Consider the following 22144-nt stretch of genomic DNA (forward strand, 5'->3'; position numbering starts at 1 on the left):
TTTGTACTTTTAATGTAGACAGTTGACATGGCAAGCTGTCCAAGCTATTGTTAGCCACAAGACTTTAATTACCTGAATTTACAATGATCTGTTTTGTTTTGTTTATTGCTTAAAACGTATGTCCCCTTGAGAGGCATCATTTCATTTTCATTTTCCTCCTTATCTATAATAAATATCCTCAACATGGGTGTTAATTGTTTTAGTAAATCTCCAAAGCCTCGAATTGCTGCTGTATTTAATTCATAATGTGGGTGGGCAAAAGCATGTCATGTTTGATAACAAGCATACCACTATAAGTACAATAAACAAAACATGCAACATTTTATTTGTTTTTCCGTGTGCATTTCACTTTTGTGGTGATTATTTAGCATCAATCTCATCACAGTAATTGGCAATCATTTAACTCAGTAGGTAATATAGAAAAATAACGTAACACTTTATCAAGATATTTACATTTTCAAATTATTGCTTTGACAGCATTACTAGGAATCATAATAGAAGAGCAAAAATTTTTTCAGTTAACTATCTTAGTTTTTTTTTATTTTTTTATTTTTTTTAAATACGGAGTTCATTTGACCCTTTCCGAGTTTGTACTTTTATTATTTGTAAAATGTGTATCCTCCTCTCATTCTCTGTTCACGATCAAGAGTCCCCCTCTTGCGGTAATGTATGGTACTGCATGTTTTACTGCCGCGTCAGTTCCAACTTTGGAGCCAAGTAAATGACAACTCCACCCTAAATCCCAGCATGAATCGTGCGTCGTTGCGCTGCATTTTACCGGCGGGTTCGGCCATCTCTCTTGAAGCGCTTTATGTCACCTGAAAGTCAAAAGTTGAAGAGAGACTAAAATTCAACTGGTGAAGAAAAACTGGAAATGATGAAGACGGACTGAGAAGGCAAAGAAATAAAACCAGCCTTGCAGATTAAGGTAAAGACTTCATGCTTTTTAATACCAGGGCCTCTTATTATATGTACATTGTTTTTTTTAAAAACAACTTTAGTGTAGAGGAGCAAAGGAAATACATTTATTAATTTTATTCCGTTTGCTATTTTCTTTAAATCAAGAAACTGTGTTTTTAACATGAAAAGAAAAACCATCAGTGGAGCATGTTATCCTGTTTGTCAAAATTGTCACAAGAGGATATCCACAGTTCAGCGCTGTACCTGCAATACGTGTGTGAGAGCAGTGTCATGGATTTGGGGGGCCTGTGAAAGAAAAGAAAAAAGAGCGTTGTACCCCACCACTTCAACACTCCAGATTGAAAATACTGCTTTTTAGGCCACTGAGTCACAGGGCTTTTAGAATCTTTATTACTTTTGTGTGACTAGAAATTTCAGAGCATCTGATCCATCAAATCAGACAGCTGGTCTGTACAGAAGTGCCCCCAGACACCTCCATTAATCATCTCATAATTTTAAACTTTTGTGAAACTATATTAAGGTCATCTTTTTTTTAGTGTGTGCTCACTCTCCAACGTGAAATGAAGTGTAACGGAATGATAAGCCAGTGTGTGAGTCATAGCTGTCCCTCAGAGCCAGACCCCCCCAAACACCCCTCTCGTGTTTGTCTTGTTCTCTCTCAGAGCTTAGATAAGATTGCATTGACATGAGCCAAAGCAGGTTTTGAGAGGATGCTTTAAGGGTTGACATGTTGTATAAACGTTCGTAGGGCCCATATTAGCGACATGTATGTTTATGTTCCCACAGTGACTTGGAAATGGAAGATTATTTACGGTTTAGAGCAAACCTGTCGTGCATTTGAACGTGCAGGTGGTGTGATTCTGCCTGATGGGCTCTCTGACCAATCACAGAGCCAACGCAACAGTCACCTTATTGCCTTTGGCATCTGTTTTCCAAATTTCCAAACGGCAGACACAAACCACATTTTATTTCATGATGGTCAGATGTTTTTTTTTTTTGTTTTTTTTAAAGCATGCATAAATGTTAGCGTGGGTTTGCAGTAACTCCGTTGGTATTTTTTAGGTTGAACCCATGCTTCAGCATCATTTCCACTCCCCTTGAAGAAGAATTTACCACACTGTTGTGATAAAAGGGATGAATGAGGTACGCAAGCCATGCACTATAAAAAATAAAAAGCTTCACAACCAAAGCTGAATGAATTTGTACAAAAAAATAATCATTCCTTACTTGAGATTAGTGTTTTAAAAATCAGCAGAATGTTTTTAAATTTTTGGCACCATCCTTTTCTGTTTGTCTCAGCTATTGCTGAAGTTCTTTTAAGTTGGCAAGTGTGACTGTTGTAATTCCAGGGTCGCTCTGCAACGACCCTCCTGAGAAGGTGCCACCTCGCCCTGTCCAAGACCGACACCACCTCAGCCAGCACAGCCCTCTCGATCGATCCCGGCGATGGCGATCTCGCTCAGGCTGAGACCGAAGGGCAGTTCTTGTCAGAGTTCTCGGAATTGTTTGAGAGTGCGGATGGATCCCCATCTACTCAGGACGCCAGCCAGAATTCAGCCCAGGAACTGGTTCAGTCCGGACAGCCTGTGGATGGGAGACAAAACCTGCGGATGAAGTTCCAAGGTGCTTTCAAGAAGGGCATTTCCAACCCCATGGATCTCCTGGAATCCACTATATATGAATCAAATGTGGTTCCAGGCCCAAAGAAAGCACCTATGGACTCCCTTTTTGACTATGGCACCTACAGGAACACGAGCAACCAGAAACGACGCAGGAAGAAGCTGCCCAGAGGGTAAGCAGGCACTTTGTTAAATGACACCATCACCTTATAGAAGCCATTCATTTTAAACTACAGCAACAGACCAAATACATTTTCTTTCATTGGGACACATTGCGTTGGAAAAATTTAATCTAAAAATATTCCAACTGCTGTGGACAGAGGTGTGGCACATAAAGTGTGAGCTCACACACATACACTGTGGGCCTCTTTCAGTAATCTAACAGAGCGCATGTTGTTGGTGCCTTCCGTTGCCGTTGAGGTAATATTTGGATAACTACCTCCACCCTGCACTTTCCTTGCTCATGCACAGAGCTCTACACTACATGGGCAAAAGCATTAGAACACATAGAAAATAGCCCTGAAGTGAAAATGGAACAACCTGTGGAGTTGGTTTCTGTGGGAATTGTTTGTTCTTCAAGAAGAAACATTTGTGAAAGTTCAATCATGTTGGACTTGCGAGAAGACCCGATTCCCAATTTGTGGTTTGCTTGATGGAGTTGTGGTCACGATTTTCAGATTCTTCTGTGCTCATGTTTGTGTATGTCAAATTGAAGCATCTTCCAGAAGATACATGACAATTGAGCTTTGTGTACCGTCATAGTAAAACCGAGACATCCAACGTGGACGGTCCAAGTGAGGACCCCCCAAAGGTTATGAAAGTATTCAACCGCTCCGTCCTCTTTGAATGCGTGTCACGTGGGGAACCTGAAGCCTTGGAGGGCCTGTTGGAGTACTTGGAAAAAAACGACAAGAGGCTGACGGATGAGGAGTTCAAAGGTAGGACCGGGAGTGTCTGCATTCTCAGGATGTGTTTAAACAGAGCTAGCAAAGGCTGGGCATTTAGCTGTCCAAGCAGAACCCATTGTAATCTCCACCTTGTTGACTTTCTGTTTCCCGTTCATCCTCTGGGTTTTTGCTGTTCTTTGACCCAGATAGATTTGACCGGGAAAGGGCGCTGATGTCATAGACTTTGTTCTAGCATGGGGAGTTGCAAGAAAAGCTTCCTGTGTATGCTCAGGTTTTATAACAGGGAGCAGGGAAAAATCACAGCAAACTGTGGCCTACTGGAGGACTCAGAGACTATTTAGAAGGAGGCTGAAAATAGAGAAGACCTGACTAGATTACTTCTCTTCAATTTAACCTGTTGACTGTAAAAATAAGTGAGATAGTGTGGGGACCATTGTAGACCAACGATGTGATAAACTAGTCATTTGAGGGGACTTTATACGTCATTTATTTCTTCTTTTTTTCTTGTCATTTCCCCATTAGAGCCATCCACTGGCAAGACGTGTCTTCCTAAAGCTCTGTTGAACCTCTACAGCGGGCAGAACGACACCATCCCGCTGCTGTTGGACATAGCGGAGAAGACTGGAAGCCTGAGAGAGTTTGTCAACACACCTTTCAGGGATGTCTACTACAGAGGTATGACTATGGCTCATTTTTCAATCTAAGTTGAGTTCTCCTTCCTTGTGTCAAAGCTGTTTAGAGCGAAGGGTGAGGTCCTATTGTGAGGAAAAGGAATGTACAGTGTCAGTATTTACAGTGCAAATGTGCTTGGTGGCTGTTTACAGCTGTAGAAATGTTGCTCTTTTGAGTACCTGACTTTCTCCATCCTCTGCACAGACTAAAGGTCACCGGGAGGATAATGAAACTTTTTGTTTGTGTCTGGTTCAGAAAAACTGTTAAGTTCGTGTGACAATGCCAAAACACTTGTTTCCATAGAAACACTTTGCAGCTCTCACTCAGCTTTGTTTGACATCTGCCCGAAAGGTGTCCACCATGCCTTTGCATGATTGAAAGAGTTTGCTCACACAATTTGAAAGTCATTTTCACAAACACTTTATTCTATTTGAATAATTCCTTGTTATAATTTTGTTTTGGTCAGGCCAGACGGCGCTCCACATTGCCATCGAGCGCCGGTGTAAGCAATATGTGGAATTACTTGTGGAGAAAGGAGCCGATGTTCACGCGCAGGCCAGAGGACGTTTCTTCCAACCCAGGGACGAGGGGGGCTACTTCTACTTTGGTAATAACCCAAGTGCCTACTTTAAACTGTGCCTCTTTGTCTCTAACTGCACTCTATTAAACCTCAGATTCTTCTTTAAGTCATGAAAGACTGTAGACAAGGAGCAGTGTTGAGGAAAATGACGCAGAGGTAATGATGCGCCGTGTCTGCAGCTTTACCAGTCACTTTATTTCCACTCTGAATGCATTTCAAGCAGCTGCCAAGATGGAGAAGTACCTTGTTACATGTTCTTGGCAGAGAAAAAGTGACACTTTTTTACTACTCCCCCTTTTAAACTGGCCAATTCAGAAAGTGCTAGTGTCTTTGACTGAATCTCCACCTTTCAGGGTTTCTTGAAGGCAGTCCTGCAATGCTCTACAAACACGTGTGTGTGTATGCGTGTGTATAGCATGGCACGTGTTCAAGTTGCATCAGAAGAAAGGTGTCTTGTGTTCTGAAAGGCACGATTTCACTTAGAGCAAAACACAACACTACCCTCTGTTGGTAGATGTGGCTCACTTACAAGCCGAGGTGTCAAAAGTACTGATTCAATTCCTGAACTCAGCTAAAAGTGAAAAAGTACAGTGTTTGAAACGCACCAAAAGGAAATGAACATATTTATTTATCTATCAATTATATATAATACAGGTTTTTGGGAAAGGTGTAGTGCTATGGTCAACCCTATAGCCTCAGTTAATCCATCTCCAGCATTTTGTTCGTTTGTTATTTCAAAAATAGATGTATAAAGTATTTTCTCAGAATTTGAATAGAATTTCAGAAAAGTATCTCTGTTAGTCACTATTTTTTATTTGACAATGAAACAAAATGAAAAAAAAAGCATCTAATAAAGAAACTGCAGTAGAAGAAATATTTACAACACGTCTTTCTCATTATTAAAAACAAAACAACCCCAGGATGGATTAAATATTTCTATGTAGCACTGAAATCAATGTAATTTGTGCCTTCCTCGATTTTGGTCCTGTCTACTCAATATAACGGCATGTTCGCATTTGATTGTAAACGTACATTTTACTCGTCAGCCATCACAGAGGAAATGATTTCTATTTGCACGTAGCACGGTTGTCATTCCCAAATCCCAGCGTGTCCGTGCACAGTGAGAGTAATTTGCTGCGGAGCTTTGCGGCGAGGTGAACAGGAACCTGGCAGGGCTGATGGCTAATGGGATTTCGACTCACGCTAACACTCAGCGTGCATCCGTGCAAATCCATGAAGAGGAGCGTTTCTATCTGAGGTGACAAAGTAATCTGTCACCCATAGCAACGGCTCATTTTCTGCAGCTGCTTTTTGCACTCTGGCCCCATTGCAACCTTCCCTCCAACAACTGCTAATTGTGCTGTTTTCATAGCAGGGATTAGAGTCCAATCTTTGATCCATGTTTAGTATGCTTCGCAAACACATCCCGAAAGAAGCCAGCAACAGTTCCTAATTAACTCTTGCATTCATTAGCTGCTTTATCAAGCAAATTGCTGTCCTCCCCAGGGAATTGACAATTTTCCTTTCTGGCTCCCACAGGTGAGCTTCCTCTCTCACTGGCCGCGTGCACCAACCAGCCAAACATTGTGCACTACCTGACCGAGAATCCCCACAAGAAGGCCGACCTGCGGCGCCAAGATTCCCGTGGCAACACGGTCCTGCACGCCCTGGTGCACATTGCGGACAACACCAAGGACAACACCCGCTTCCTCACCAAGATGTATGACCTGCTTCTGATCAAGAGCGCCAAACTGTACCCAGACTGCAGCCTGGAGAGGGTGCTCAATAATGATGGCATGTCTCCTCTTATGATGGCGGCCAAACTGGGCAAGATTGGGGTAAGATGGATGGAAAATAGCACCCAAGAACAACCATTTTACAAATTCAACTTGGGAGCTTCCCATCCAACAATGGAATGCTCATTGCTTGCAATAGGCTGGTGACTATTTGTCAATTCCATAATTGCACTTTTCGTAGTCGCATAACTTTACAGTACTTATTTTTAGCATTGGTACAATCAAGTAAAAACAACAACAGAATCGCTCCTCCATGTGGTTCTAATTTGAGATTAGATTTGGGTTAGGGCAGGTTTGTCAAGCTTGTTATCATTACAGGCCGTATTTTATTTATGGTTGCACTCAGGAGGCCGGTTGTAATGGTAGAACAGTAAAACTACAGAAATGTATTATCGATAGAAGTGTTGAAATCACGGTTCCGTATGCAGCTCACATGTAGGTCACGGTTTATCTAACATTTTTTACAGTAAGGGGATAAAATGCAAAACAAACTGTTAAATACTTGCGTGAACAGAAACACATTTAAAGCTAAGCGACAACATACGGTATGTAATCGTTCTTTTTTGGAAAGTGGAACGTCAATAATTTGTCGTCTGTTTTCTGAAATGTAGAATGCAGACAGGTGCAACACTAAAAGTTTAAATAGTAAGAATTATTATGATCTGCGATGAAAACATTAACTTTATTGTTTTGTGCCATCAGATGTGCCAATGTGAGGCTGCTTAAATGCCACTTAAATTTGCCTTGTTATTGCTCTTTTTTTCCAATTGCATTACAAAAGATTTACCACGTTAAATGTTCTGGCAAAAGCATTTCGCTAGCCGTGATGTCGATGAGTCAAAAACTGAGCTGCACTGCACTTGTTTACACGTGCGTGTGATTTGAGTGTGAGGCAGTTGCACTTTTGTTTTCTTTCTAGATATCCCAAATGGCAGCCCTCATTATCACCGCATTTTGTTTTTTTATATTTGCCCACTCATTTGAATATTAAATGTTTTTGTTATCAAGTGTTTTTGTGAAGACTTGCAACATGCAATGACAAGATGAAATCTTGCATAAAATCATATTAATTCTATTTCACAGGTTTTTCAACACATCATCCGACGTGAGATCAAAGATGAGGACGTCCGGCATCTGTCACGCAAATTTAAGGACTGGGCTTATGGACCAGTGTACTCGTCCCTTTATGATCTGTCTTCGTTGGACACTTGTGGTGGGGAACCATCTGTGCTTGAGATCCTTGTTTACAACAGTCGGAGTGAGGTAAAACAAATAAAACAAACACACAAAAAAAAGTTTCTTTCTAGTCCACTGTATTAAAAAGACAGATGACAATGTCCTTTTGTCAGATCCGTCACGAGATGCTAGCAGTGGAGCCCATCAACGAACTGCTGAGGGCCAAGTGGCAGAGGTTTGCAGCTGTGACCTTTTACATCAACGTAGTTTCCTACCTCTTCACCATGATCATCTTCACTCTGGTGGCTTACTACCACCCGACACAGGGAACGGTGGGTGCTAGAAACTGTGAGAGCCACTGAGTCAACATCAAATGCACTCACAAACTATACCAGACAGACAACAAATAATGGAAGGGGGGCACAATTTTTAATCCGACTAAATCCTAATGTGATGTCTGACAAAAATGTCATTTTAAAAATTGGGACTGCCTACAGTGTGCAGGCTCCAGTTGCCAATCCCCGACCACTATACTGTCATAAAATCTGGTTATTTAATTCATCATGTACACTTTATGGTTATATTTCAATAGATTTTGTAGCTGTACCAAATATAATATTTTGTATGCAATATTCAGATTTTATCTCCTTGAATACTTATAAATATCCTTCTAATCACGCTGTTTATGTTGTAGCCCCCGTATCCTTATACAACATCCAGTGACTACTTGCGGATGGCAGGAGAGTTCATCACATTAGCATCGGGAATCTTCTTCCTCCTAACCAACGTGAGTACAACTCAAATATTAAATGGCTGGTTGCTCACTTGCGTCTTTAATGAGTGTTTGTTGTTGCATTTATGGAAATGTATCTTCAACTCATTGCAGATTAAGGACCTCTTCTTGAAGAAGTGCCCTGGGGTGAAGTCGTTATTTATTGATGGATCCTTTCAACTGCTGTAGTAAGTCTCGCACTACCTCCCACACAGCAAGCACCCTTCCTCACATCTTGTGAATTTTCACCCGCGGCAAATTCTGCTTCCTCTTAATTGAATCGTCTAGTTTACCTCCTCCCTGCCATGTTTTCAAGTTGACATCTTTAATTAAAGTCGTGATTAAAACAAAGGGCACTGAATGTTGTACACCTTTGTACATTCCTTTGCATAGCAGTAATGTGTCAGAGTTTAGCACCGCAAGCGCTCTCCTTGACACTTTTATTTTTTTCTTCTGTGTCCTTTCAGTTTCATCTACTCGATACTGATCATAGTCACAGCTGCTCTCTACTTGTCTGGCATTGAGGCTTATGTGTCTGTGATGGTCTTTGCTCTCGTCCTGGGCTGGATGAACACACTTTACTTTACCAGAGGCCTCAAGCTCACTGGTACCTACAGCATCATGATACAGAAGGTGCATTGATATTTATGAACCATTCAGAGAAAAAAGTACTTATCAAACCTCAAATACGACTGCACTACAATTATGACGCGTTTGTGCTTGACTCCCAGATTCTTTTCAAAGACCTGTTCAGGTTTCTACTGGTGTACGTTCTCTTTATGATTGGCTATGCATCAGGTGAGAACAACATGAACCTGAAAGCTTTTTGAGTTTTAGCATATTTTCTAACATAATGAAGTCATTCTTTTTTTAACATGTTTCTTGTATTAATCTTCAATATCATACACTATTGTGTATCGTTCATACAATATGAAAACAAATTGTAAATAAATAACCGTGTGCTCTAACCCTACACAGCTCTTGTATCGCTCCTCAGCGTGTGCCCTCCCCCGGGCACGGACTGCGACGGAGACTGCCCGACTTACCCCAAGTGCAGGGACCCTGACACCTTCAGTACCTTCTTACTGGACCTCTTTAAGCTGACCATTGGGATGGGAGAATTGGACATGATCCACAGTGCTCAATACCCTGCAGTTTTCCTCATTCTCTTAGTGACCTACATCATCCTCACCTTTGTGCTGCTGCTCAACATGTTGATTGCTTTGATGGGGGAGACGGTGGGCCAGGTGTCCAAGGAGAGCAAAAAAATCTGGAAGCTGCAGGTCAGTTGATTCTTACAATAAAAGGGAAAGAGTTGCACTCACACTTTTTCAATTATTCATGCATACTGATGTTAATTGTTTTTCTTGTGTTCTGACCCATCTATGAACTTCAAATAGACTCTTTTAAAGTAGCCCTTTTCTAGCTATGGAAACATATTTTGTGACTTACGGGAGTTGAAATGGACATCACATGCTTCAAAACAATATCATATTGTCAGCAAATTTAATTTATAAAGATAATGATGAAAATGAATATATTGAACCTATCGTAACATGACGTTATCAGAACTATTGTACTAAAAATGAGTGTTGTGAAGACTGTAACAATTTTAACTTCCAGGTATTTCAATGAAAAAAAAAATATATATCGTGTGTTTGCAGTGGGCAACAACTATCTTGGACATCGAACGCTCATTCCCAGTTTGTATTCGCAAGTCGTTTCGAGTTGGAGAGATGGTTACCGTAGGCAAGAACTGGGATGGAACACCTGACCGACGATTGTGCTTTAGGTACTTGACATTTCATAGTCATTTTTTAAAAAGATGTTGAATGGAAACTGTAAATAGGAAGTTTCGAAAATAAAGCTTACAAGGACCACACGTATTTTAACAGAGTGGATGAGGTGAACTGGTGCCATTGGAATCAAAACCTGGCAATAATCAATGAGGACCCGGGCAAGAATGAGACCTGTCAGGCCAATGGCCTTCAACAAAGTGTTAGAGCCTTACGGAGGGGTGAGATTGTCACTGCACTTCATGACTATAAATGCACAAAAGCATGAATGCATGAATATTTATATATACAAATGTGTGTGTGTGTATATATATAAATATATATAGTATATGTACTATGTATGTATATGAACATTCCACACTAGACTGTGATTCATTAGAGAAAAACCAATCCATTCTCTGTGTGTGCCCCCCCCTCCAGACCGCTGGTCCACCGTGGTCCCACGGGTGGTGGAGTTAAGTCGGGGGCCACGACCTCGCGATCTGGTGATAGAGATGGAGCCCCTCACGTCCAAGCATTGAAAGCCACAGTGGGCTAATTGTGATTCTAGTTCCAAGACAGCCGAGATGTGTGTGAAAGGAGATCACTCTGCTGGCACCCGTTAAAGTGCGCTCATTTGCACGCCTTTTATTCATGGCACCCCCATTGTAAATATTTATTGAAAGCCAGTGGCATTGGGAGTAGCCCTCATAAACTGGGCAATGGATGTGCAACATGTCAAATAACCGGCTCCTTATAGAGAAAACCGTGAAATCAAGAATGTTAACGAAGCAGTATAGCTGTAATATATGTCATAAAACATCATGAAAATATTCCGTGTAATTGCATTTTACTCAGGGACTTGACAGTCACAGTACTGCATTCCTATAATTGAGTCCTACAGAAACACAATTACTGTATCACATCTCTTACAGTGCTGACTTTTTTTTAAATCTATAAATGGACAATCGCAGCAGTAAGAAACGCAGCAATAAATATTTATCTATTTTAGGATTGTTAGTGTTGCTACTGTTAAATATGATACTAGTTGTAGTGTGTTTTTATATGGAATTGATTATATATTTTAAAACTAGTCTCAAGCCTGAGTTGCCAGCTTGGGTAGGCAGCTTATTTTGGAGTTAAACAATGCACTGTGCTCATCCCCAATACATTATTGTTGCAAAAGGCAGACATTGTTCTGGAAAAATGGGCCTTATGAGCAAGGTTACTGTTGTCAAGCAAGTAGTAGACAATAGCATTACGTGCTGTGCGTTGTCTTTGAATTTCCGGAGTTATTATGTTCCTTGCAGCTGCGAGATATTTGCATAATCGAGGCAGAGGCCTTGCCTCTATTTAGTAGAGTATGTTTTATGCATTTGGCTCCTTGCCCTGTACAAGATCTTGTTTTTGTGCTTCCTATTTATCTATATGCTGTATGTATGTACTGTATGGCCATATTGGAGTTATTTGAGCAGTCCAAGAGGCATCATTGGAGGTCGTTTTCATTGATGCTTTACAGGTAACATTTCACTATGTTTACATTCCTGTCATAATTATTTTTTGTACAGTTGATAGTTGCAGAGGACAATAAACAGAGAAAAGATGATCAAATTCAGATTTGTATCCAACAAGTTATTAACACACTGCTTGAATTGAAGTATGTTTAGTTAGTAAAATGCTGTACAATAATTTCCCCCTGAAAGTAAAGAAGATGAGCCGTCATTAGCATGTCTGCTTCACACTTTTGAAATAAAATTTTTGAATCTTGAATCGTGACAATAATTAATTTAAATTCAATGATATATATATATTTTTTTTTAAATAAAATACAAAATTCGCCCTAAAAAACAAAATAAAGGGTAAGCTTCCCTTTTCTATTAGTTTTTTTTTATTTTATTTGAGGATTTGTGCTGTTCTCGCTCATTGCCTGCTGGTGGCAGTAGAGGTCTGAAATGCTGCACTTAGCCGTCGAAATTACAGTAACACGTAAATGTAATGTAAATATGATATTAAGTACATACTCTCAATACCATGATGACAAATAATTTCTAAAACACTTAAATACATTTCTGCCAAACCACGACTGACCTCACTGTAACACCCGACCTCACTGGAATAACGGCTTTCGCCTTTTTAATGAAAACACGCTGGGAACCATCTATGCAATGCTTCAGTCCTTTTTACCTTTATTTTTTATTCCTCACCTTTGCTCCCCTTTTTTGTTCTCATTCTTCCTTTTTTAAACATGCTCCAAAGATGATTCTCGCTCAGATAAGTAAGGGCACAACCTGGAGCACTCAACCCCCTCGCACTTGCTCTCATCTCTCTCTAAGGCCAGCAGTGTTGAAGGACATGCAGGGAATCTCTTGCCACCTCAGAAGAGAAGAGGCTAATCCTCTTTGCCCCAACTTTAACTGGGCCACTAATCCTGCAGGTTTATCTAAGCAGCAAGCACCTAGTGCTGCTGACAAGTTGGCCTGCCCTCCTCTCTGCAGCCCCTTAAGTAGGCCAGGCCTCGGTCCTGCAAGTATCACTGTCAGCAACTCTGGAGATGCACGCTTGCAGAGAAAATGCGTGTGGTTAACAAAATATGTGTGCTCACCGCGACACAAATGTGTGTCGACCAATAAGTTAGAATCATGCTCGCTCTGCGGTAGACTCTCAAACGGCAAATGAGCGAAAGCTGATGTAAGCTCAGCAACTGGAAGCACAGAATGTTCAGCCATTGTCCAGCTAGTTAAGCTTTAAGGTGTTTAGGCTGATAAGTAGCACACAGATTCTTTGCTGGGATTCAGCCAACTCGTTTATGCACGGCACGATGTTGCTGACCGACTTGCTCGTGCAGTGCAATTTCCACTGTCTGAGCAGTGCTAAACTCAAGAAGGAGGCAACCCCCAGGGCAGCCGTAGGTTTCATTTTCTCTTTGCTGAAATAATTGCGTGAAATACTTCCCATGATCCCCGGTGAAATATTACACCAAGGTGCGGAATTTCTAAATTGAATGAGCAATCACTGGGAGCACTGGGAGACGATGAGCCGCAGACATATTGCTTGCGTAGTCTGTGAGATGACCTTTCAGTTCATCAGAGATGAAACGAGGTCACTGAACCCAAAATGATTCAGGGTGCCTAAAATGACAGGCGAGGGCACGGTGGCGTCACGGCGTCAGTCTGCTGCCGGGCCTCCATGGGTATTTCTCATGATTTATTGCTAAATTGCCAGGGAGTCAATGTGGCGTGCAGGTGAATGAGTTTTGCTAATAAGAGACGCATTTCTGCTCCACGGAGCTCTTTTTCTGTTCGAGTGAGCGTGTATGAAATCAGTGTGCAGTCTCCCAGTAACGCACGCTCTGGCGGAGGAGGCGGCCTCATCAGTCTCCAGTTTATCTGATGTTTTTAGGTGGGTGGAGAGCTCGCGGGTAAGGCGACAAAACTAAGAGGGAAAAACATTCATATCGATTGTTCTTGAAGTTAGTCCTGTAGTTTCAACAGGAAGTGTTGTTACAAAAAATATTGTCACCATGAATACTAAACGAATATGCAAATGTTTGTTAACTTGGTGCATCTTAATTATTGTATTTTGTGAGTCTTGTTTGTCCTAACCTTAACCCCTAAACCCTAACACTCAAACCCTAACCCCCTAAACCCTAACCCCAAATCCTAATCCCCCAACCCTAACCCCTAATCCTTAACCCCTAAATCCTAACCCCGAAACCTTAACCCCTAACCCTAACCTTGACTTTGATTAACAGCATTACAAACGTACGAATTTGCCACTGTTAATTATTGTGGATGTAATTTAGGGGGAGTGTAGAAATGTGCTGCATTTTGAATCTCACCCTACTAAGAATATTTTTAAGGATAATAATAGTAATAATAATAGTAATAAAGCAAAGATATCCTGATCAAAATCTAAATTATGCTCATTACCAATTTACTTTTAATGAAAAATATTTTTATTAATATCTCTATGATAACGTCTTACACCACTATCTAATCACTGGGTTAGGTGTACCTGAACCTTCTTTTAAAAAAAAATTGCATTAGGAGGAATCAGGTTTGTTCCTGTTTCATACTGATGGATTTTGTTATGCTTTGTAAGAGATGAGATTTTAAGAATTGCAATAATCTTCCTTCGAAGAGACTTTAGCTTGACCACTTAGGCCAGATGCATGCAAAGAGACTTAGCTTTTCTTGGCCTCGGTGCTTACAACACTGTCATCAAATCCTCGTGCAAAGAGTATGATTATGCCTGTGGTCTTATACTGATCATTTAATATGGGCTAAACAAAAACACCATATGGTGTTAAACCTTCCAGCCAGGGACATGCAGTCAGAGGAGCCTCCCCTGTCATCATGAAAAGGGGAAAAACAAATTCAATCTTCCCCGATCAGAGTAGGCCAGCCGCGGTGAACCGCTGCCTTTCTCCTCTGATCAGGGTTCAAGAGCACTGGAGCCACCAGCCCTGACTAAGAAGTGCCTCCCCAGTGCTCTCCTCCCGGTTATACCTACAAAAAAAAGCTTTCTTCTTGAGCAATTTTCTTTGTCCCATGTCAACGCACGACCTAAGGACATGCTGGATCAATTCCTCCAACTTTGCTGTGCTTCCTACATAGCAAGGCTCCAGGGAAGTCAAACAAAGTACCTCATGGGTGAAAAAGAAAACCTACTCTACATTGCCTAGGTCCCGGTGCATCCTCGGCCTAGTCACCTAAACTGGACTAGGGGATGTGAATATTAGGGGTAAGAATTGGGAACCTGTTCCAAGTCTCCATTTAGAGTCCAATATTAACGTGTGTGGTCCAATGTGCTGTTGCACGAGCGAGGCTAACCCTCATAGAAGACTGAGCCTCGATTAAGGTCCTTCCGCTCTGGACCACCACACCCTGCGTGCTTTGTTCCTAGAGTTGGAACTCAGGGGGGCCGCATACGTACCCCCTGAGTCGCCTTGACCCTTCGTTAACACCGCTAGGTATCCAGGTCAAGCCACTCAGGGCAGAAGAGCTGGGCTTCAATCCACACCGATCAGTGAGAACCAGCCGCGGTGATCCACTGCCTTTCTCCTCCAATCAGGGTCCAAGAGCACTGGAGCCAGCCCTGAATAAGCAGTGCATCCCCAGTGCTCTCCTCTCAGTTGTACCTACAAAAAAAAAAAGCTTCTTTCTTCTTGAACAAGTTTCTTTGTCGCATGTCAACGGATGACTTAAGGACATGCTGGATGCATTTATCCAACTTTGCTGTGCTTCCTACATCGCGAGGCTCCAGGGAAGTCAAACAAAGTACCTAGAGGGAACTCACCTGTATTGCAATACCTGTGGAGGGAATGGGTGAAAAAGAAACCCTACTCTACATCGCCTAGGTCCCGGTGCATCCTCGGCCTAGTCACCTAAACTGGCCTAGGGGATGTGAATATTAGGGCTAAGAATTTGGAACCTGTTCCAAGTCTCCATTTAGAGTCCAATATTAACGTGTGTGGTGCAATGTGCTGTTGCACGAGCGAGGCTAACCCTAATAGAAGACTGAACCTCGATTAAGGTCCTTCCGCTCTGGACCACCACACCCTGCGTGCTTTGTTCCTAGAGTCGGAACCCAGGGGGGCCGCATACTTACCCCCTGAGTCGCCTTGACCCTTCGTTAACACCGCTAGGTATCCAGGTCAAGCCACTCAGGGCAGTAGAGCTGGGGTTCAATCCACACCGATCAGAGTGAGAACCAGCCGCGGTGAACCGCTGCCTTTCTCCTCCGATCGGGGTTCAAGAGCACTGGAGCCAGCCCTGACTAAGCAGTGCCTCCCCAGTGCTCTCCTCCCGGTTGTAACTACAAAAAAAAGAGGCTTCTTTCTTCTTGAGCAATCTTCTTTGTCCCGTGTCAACGCACGACCTAAGGAGATGCTGGATCCATTCCTCCAACTTTGCCGTGCTTCCTCCATCGCGAGGCTCCAGGGAAGTCAAAGTACCTAGAGGGAACTCACCTTTGTTGCAATACCTGTGGAGGGAATGGCTGAAAAAGAAACCCTACTCTACATCGCCTAGGTCCCGGTGCATCCTCGGCCTAGTCACCTAAGCTGGACTAGGGGACGTGAATATTAGGGGGAAGAATTGGGAACCTGTTCCAGGTCACCATTTAGAGTCCAATATTAACGTGTGTGGTGCAATGTGCTGTTGCATGAGCGAGGATAACCCTCATAGAAGACTGAGCCTCGATTAAGGTCCTTCCGCTCTGGACCACCACACCCTGCGTGCATTGTTCCTAGAGTCGGAACTCAGGGGGGCCGCATACGTACCCCCTGAGTCGCATTGACCCTTCGTTAACACCGCTAGGTATCCAGGTCAAGCCACTCAGGGCAGAAGAGCTGGGGATCAATCCTCCCCAATCAGAGTGAGAACCAGCCGCGGTGAACCGCTGCCTTTCTCCTCTGATCGGGGTTCAAGAGCACTGGAGCCAGCCCTGACTAAGCAGTGCCTCCCCAGTGCTCTCCTCCCGGTTGTACCTACAAAAAAAGAGGCTTCTTTCTTCTTGAGCAATCTTCTTTGTCCCGTGTCAACGCACGACCTAAGGAGACGCTGGATCCATCGCGAGGCTCCAGGGAAGTCAAAGTACCTAGAGGGAACTCACCTGTATTGCAATACCTGTGGAGGGAATGGCTGAAAAAGAAACCCTGCTCTACATCGCCTAGGTCCCGGTGCATCCTCAGCCTAGTAACCTAAGTTGGACTAGCGGACGTGAATATTAGGGGGAAGAATTGGGAACCTGTTCCAGGTCACCATTTAGAGTCCAATATTAATGTGTGTGGTGCCGCTAGGTATCCCGGTCAAGCCACTCAGGGCAGAAGAGCTGGGGATCAATCCTTCCCAATCAGAGTAGGCCAGCTGCGGTGAACCACTGCTTTTCTCCTCTGATCAGGGTTCAAGAGCACTGGAGCCCCTGAGCACTTACACCCTGAGTCACCTTGACCCTTCGTTAACACCGCTAGGTATCCAGGTCAAGCCACTCAAGGCAGATGAGCTCAGCATCAGTCCACCCTGATCAGAGTGAGACCCAGCCTACAAAAGAATGCCCCTTTCGTCTTGAGCAATCTCCTTTGTCCCATTACAACGCACAACTTAAGGAGATGCTGGATTTATTCCTCCCACTTCCCTGTGCTTCATACACCGCAAGGCCCCAGGGAAGGCCAACCTGGTGTGTTTGTTGTTGCCAGAGGGTCACTATTTCAGAGAGTTCCTACACTCACGGTTCCAATTCATTCAGGTTCCTGGTGCCTCCCTCTTGTGTGTCGCTTGTGCACTACCTCTCGTTCTCCAGTAGTTACTCCAGGTAATTTGGATATACTTTCGAGAGGCCCTGAGCGTGGCTTTTGTTGGATTTCCGATTATTTGTCAAAACCTATTTTAATATTCTCAACCCTGAGTAGTGTGTATTCAGATATGGCTGTGTCCTATGTCCCTGTTGAGTACAAAAGTTGCTTATCCATTTCATACCATTCACTATCTTACTATTTTACTTTTTTATTCCCCTATGCCTTTGATGTCATTGATTTTAATGTTCAGATGTGAATTTTATTTTGTCAATTACTGCTTATTGGTATTGTACTTCTATTTTAATTCGAACATCTAAATACCACATTTAATTACTGTACTTTGGTTTTGACATTTGAGGATGCTATTAGCAGGGTGTCCCATTAGGACTGTTAGGATCACTGGAATCTCCACAGCATCTTTTATTAAGTTCTGCTCTTACCTGAAGGTCCTTATTTTGGGTGTCCCTTACACTCACGGTGCCATGATTTTTTTAAAATGGCCGCCACGCCGTCCGGTCACCCCCAGGTGGCTATCCCTAGGATTGCGTCGATTGAATTTAGGTTGGTAGGTTTATTTAGATTTTTTTAGGTAGTTTTTTTTTTAATTCTACTTTTTTTGTTTGTTTAAATAGGATTAGGGTTAACCAAAACTAAATTCAAATCGGTAACATTTGCCCGGCAACTAACTGTGTCACAAAAATGTTGGCTTATTCATTATTTAATTTGAACTATTTTAATTAAAATCTCATATCAGCAGTCTTCACACATAAAACCCCTCAATAAAACACATGGAATCAAAAACTTGTTTTCGATCGTGCGTACCACTCCGTTCCGAAGTCCCGTTGTCCGAATCAAACCTTTTAACTCCGGAGTTGCTCTTCCTTTACTGATGACCTCCTGCTTCGACCATATATTCCAAAGTTGAAAATCGTTTGGATATGTACTTTATAATAAAAACAATTGAATTTGTTTTTCACCTTTTCATGATGGCAGGGGAGGCTACCTTGCCTCCTCTGACCGCATGTCCTTGCAGTTCACTCATTAACTCGTTCGTGAACGGGAAATTCAGGATTCGTTCCCTCACTGATCCGTTCTCGCGATGAACTGGAAATGCATATCACTCACTCACTCACTCACTCACTCACTCACTCACTCACTCACTCACTCACTCACTCACTCACTCACTCACTCACTCACTCACTCACTCACTCACTCACTCACTCACTCACTCACTCACTCACTCACTCACTCACTCACTCACTCACTCACTCACTCACTCACTCACTCACTCACTCACTCACTCACTCACTCACTCACTCACTCACTCACTCACTCACTCACTCACTCACTCACTCACTCACTCACTCACTCACTCACTCACTCACTCACTCACTCACTCACTCACTCACTCACTCACTCACTCACTCACTCACTCACTCATAGATACGTTCGGTTAGTGAACGGGAAATCCAATTCACGACTCGTTCATGAACAGGAATTTGCGTCATTTTGTTCTTCGTTTTGTTTTACGGCAAGGTGGCACCAGCTTCATTGCACATTACTGACACCTACTGGTTGAAGTCATATGAACGGAAAAAAGAACGAATCACTTTAGGAAGTGATTGGTGAAAAGGGTCACAGGATTGTGGAGACCAACATATGGTGGAGATGTGTGCCCTAAGACTAATATGCTTACCTTCTTTACAGTACAAACAGCAAAAGAAAAAGTGAGGCGTCGACTAAGCAGATCGACAGAAGAAGCCCACATACAAGTCATTTGCTTTATTCACTTATGTCACGCAATCATCCATAAAAGGAGATGTCCAATGAATAGCAAACTTCTACATTTCAGTCCTGAGATTGACAAAAGGCAGGGAGGGAAGAGCCGTCTCAGGGATGGAGGGCAAATTGCGTGGCTGTTTGAGCAAATCCAAGATGACGTTTGTGGGGAGATTAGGGGGAAATTGCACAACTGCCGAAGGAAAGAAAGTAAGCAATCATAGGGATGTTTGGCTCGATAGGCACATTGAAAAGTTCTGCCCTGCGACATTTTTTTTTTCCAAAACAGATTTGCTTCACATTAACACCTTTTATTTTGCCCAAGATACAGCACTTCCAAAAAATGTTTTCATCCTGAGCAGACACAAACATATAAATACATCACTGCAGGGAGAACAATGAGAGAGAGATGCTTTATATATTTCCTATTTCCATATATATTATTTTCTCAAGGTTGCCGTACCCTCAGACTTGGACATAGTTGGTGCATTCGAGATCATCCAGGAAAGAAAACAGCCTTGTTTGCCCATAGGAACATTGCACACAACCAATAAATGAAACAGGAGGAAAAAGAAAACCCCCCAGACTTTTATATTTGAATTGGATATAGACGTCTACATAAGAATATTTGAAGGCAATAAGCTTCTTCAGCTGAACCTATATAGTGTCGATGCTCAAAATACATAGAATGTCCCGAGCTCCTGCTGGATTGGCTTTTGAAGCAAATTTATGTGCTCGCCTATCATTGTACATTTTTACAGTATTTGAAAACGTATATTTTGCCATACACGCATGTGAATTATTGATTCAAGTATTTTCATGCTTGGTCGGAGCCTATGACATTATCTTCGTCTGCCAGTAATAGACATTGAGAAGGGGGTGTTAGGGAAGGCGCCCTGGAGGCCCAAGTCCCCCCCCCCCACACACACACACCATGTGTAGGCTGGAGAAGCAACGCCAAGACTCTACAGAGTGAGCAGCTGCCATTGTTTTCTTCAACGTCACGTCCCTTATGGCCCCGCTTGTTTTTAACTGGCCCCGTTTCCCTCTCAGGTGCACCAGGGCCTTTGCACCAGCTAAAGGTCTTCATGGGATTTACTAAAGGATCTTTACAAGCAGGGTAAGTCAATTTCTCTCCACGTTACCGCCTCCAGGCCATCCCGGTGAGCCTCTCGCTGCCCTTGAAAACAGGTTAGCAGTCGATAAGTTTTATAGATCTAAATGTCCTCATTCGCATGGCGCTCACATCTGTCCTTTCCTGGGCAGCGTAATTGGCTTCCAGCGTTTAAAACTTAATTGATTTACTCGAATGTGTGATACATGGAGGCACAATATGTCTTTCAGGATGATTTCAATGGAGTTTAAATTTGAATATGAGGCCGCCGAGCTGAGCCAAAGAGGGGCATCTGATAGCGGCACCATGCAGGAACATGGCAATTATCCTGATTACTGATGCTTCGAGGCTTTTCTGACCTCAAAATCCCTCCCTGTATCTCGCTCTGCTTTGAGATCTGTCACATTGCGCAGGGCCTCTTCAGCCAAGCGGGGAGTAACCATGTATAATCCAACAGAAAACAAATCCCCCCGCCTCGATCAAACACAGCCGGCTTTCAAAGCGGGCCGATGAACCCGGGCACCGCGGTGCGCCGCTGAGGCCCTCTGAGACGCAGCGGAGACTGGGCTTTAGCCCCCCCCCACACACATGCACATCCCCCCCCCAACCCCGCTGTCCTCCCCTTCAATGGGGGCCAGTCGTAACCTTCAGTTTGTTTTAAGTACTGCTGAACCCCGTTGGCCTTGAACGGGTGGGTTGGGGGTGGGGGGGATAATGACATGCCATATGCCACTCTGCCTCTGCAGCTGAGTGAGCCCGTGCATGGATCAGCTCAGACACAAATCAATTTGAAATGTAATTCTATTATCCTAATATGTCCTAAGCGTGCGTGCGTTGTCCAAATTAGGAAGCTGGGTTACAGCGTAGCCAAGGCTCATCGAAAAGACCTCGTTAACGGGGTCTGGCACAAATTGCCACAAAACACAGCAAAAGAACGACATACTTTCTTTTAATCGAAATGAATGTGAATTGACAAAGTCTTTCCTCTCTAATTACCGTACTCCTCTCTGTACCTTACAGGAAATCCATTCCTATTTGAAAGGGGTTTGATTTCAACCCTGTGTGCCATTGAATACTCTCCGCTGATACTGTCACCCAATACTCCCATTAGCTGAGAGGACGGCTGCCCCGGACCTGCATTGGTGGGAAAGGCCAGACACCAGAATCTCCACTGCCTCAAGTGTTGGCTCTTGACTTCAACGTCATGTGACAGGGTTTAATGCAGAAGCCAAACGGAGGGGATTTAGGGACGGGATGTATCTGTAAATCTGTCAAAATATTTCTACAAGACAGAAAATATGGCATTATGCGTTAGACCGCGGTTGGGGCGTTAAGCTGTTGAGACAACATGTTTTTTTTTCATTTTTATTTTTTATTGTAATGTTAAGGAGGCTTACTGTGCAAATTAGACGCCAGAGGGCTTGGTATTCTTAAGGCCATCAGGACCTCAGTGCAGGGGGCTATGCACCCATCTAAAGTCCCATTTTAAGGCTCATAGTCAAGATTCAGGTCAGCTGTCAAAGTTCAAATCAGGACATATTTTCTTTTCGAGTTTGTGCTGAGAGGGAGCCACCATATCAGGATTGAATACTTTTTTTAGGCTTGTTATTATTATGAACACTTTTTGGATCCCTTACGGGTTAAATAAAACAACTTCAAAGGTTTTTTTTTCTCATTGCCAGCAAAGGTTCAACATCACTTGTCAAGCCTCTGCTTGAGGTCCCACAGGGTCCAA

General features: G+C 43.0%; 2 protein-coding genes across 4 annotated transcripts in view; one reads left to right on the forward strand and one right to left on the reverse strand.

Moving 5' to 3' along the window:
* The first annotated feature begins 747 nt into the window (after positions 1 to 747).
* trpv4 (transient receptor potential cation channel, subfamily V, member 4) lies at positions 748 to 21534 on the forward strand. Of its 3 annotated transcripts, XR_009714439.1 has the most exons (19): positions 748 to 928; positions 1984 to 2064; positions 2271 to 2713; positions 3303 to 3478; positions 3971 to 4123; positions 4587 to 4727; positions 6240 to 6538; positions 7580 to 7759; positions 7846 to 8004; positions 8367 to 8459; positions 8559 to 8632; positions 8912 to 9077; positions 9176 to 9242; positions 9423 to 9727; positions 10109 to 10236; positions 10340 to 10461; positions 10661 to 11738; positions 20349 to 20415; positions 21430 to 21534. XR_009714439.1 is itself a non-coding variant. In XM_061278749.1 (17 exons), exons 2-17 carry the CDS (start codon positions 2056 to 2058, stop codon positions 10759 to 10761), a joined length of 2616 nt encoding a protein of 871 aa, XP_061134733.1. In that variant the 5' UTR covers positions 748 to 928; positions 1984 to 2055; the 3' UTR covers positions 10762 to 11834. The 3 variants fall into 3 exon arrangements, 1 of the variants encoding a protein (XP_061134733.1); XR_009714440.1 differs by lacking the exon at positions 21430 to 21534 and having other exon boundaries at positions 20349 to 20575; XM_061278749.1 differs by lacking the exons at positions 20349 to 20415; positions 21430 to 21534 and having other exon boundaries at positions 10661 to 11834.
* A 19-nt stretch (positions 21535 to 21553) lies between these two features.
* The window catches only part of fam222aa (family with sequence similarity 222 member Aa), a 43310-nt gene continuing 42719 nt past the window's right edge, over positions 21554 to 22144 (reverse strand). The window contains exon 4 of the transcript XR_009714441.1: positions 21554 to 21691. The gene's annotated coding sequence lies outside the window, so the exon portion shown is untranslated. The remainder of the gene's footprint in view (positions 21692 to 22144) is intronic.

The sequence above is a fragment of the Syngnathus typhle genome, linkage group LG5 (genome assembly GCF_033458585.1).
Source record: "Syngnathus typhle isolate RoL2023-S1 ecotype Sweden linkage group LG5, RoL_Styp_1.0, whole genome shotgun sequence".
In the NCBI taxonomy this organism is placed as follows: domain Eukaryota; kingdom Metazoa; phylum Chordata; class Actinopteri; order Syngnathiformes; family Syngnathidae; genus Syngnathus; species Syngnathus typhle.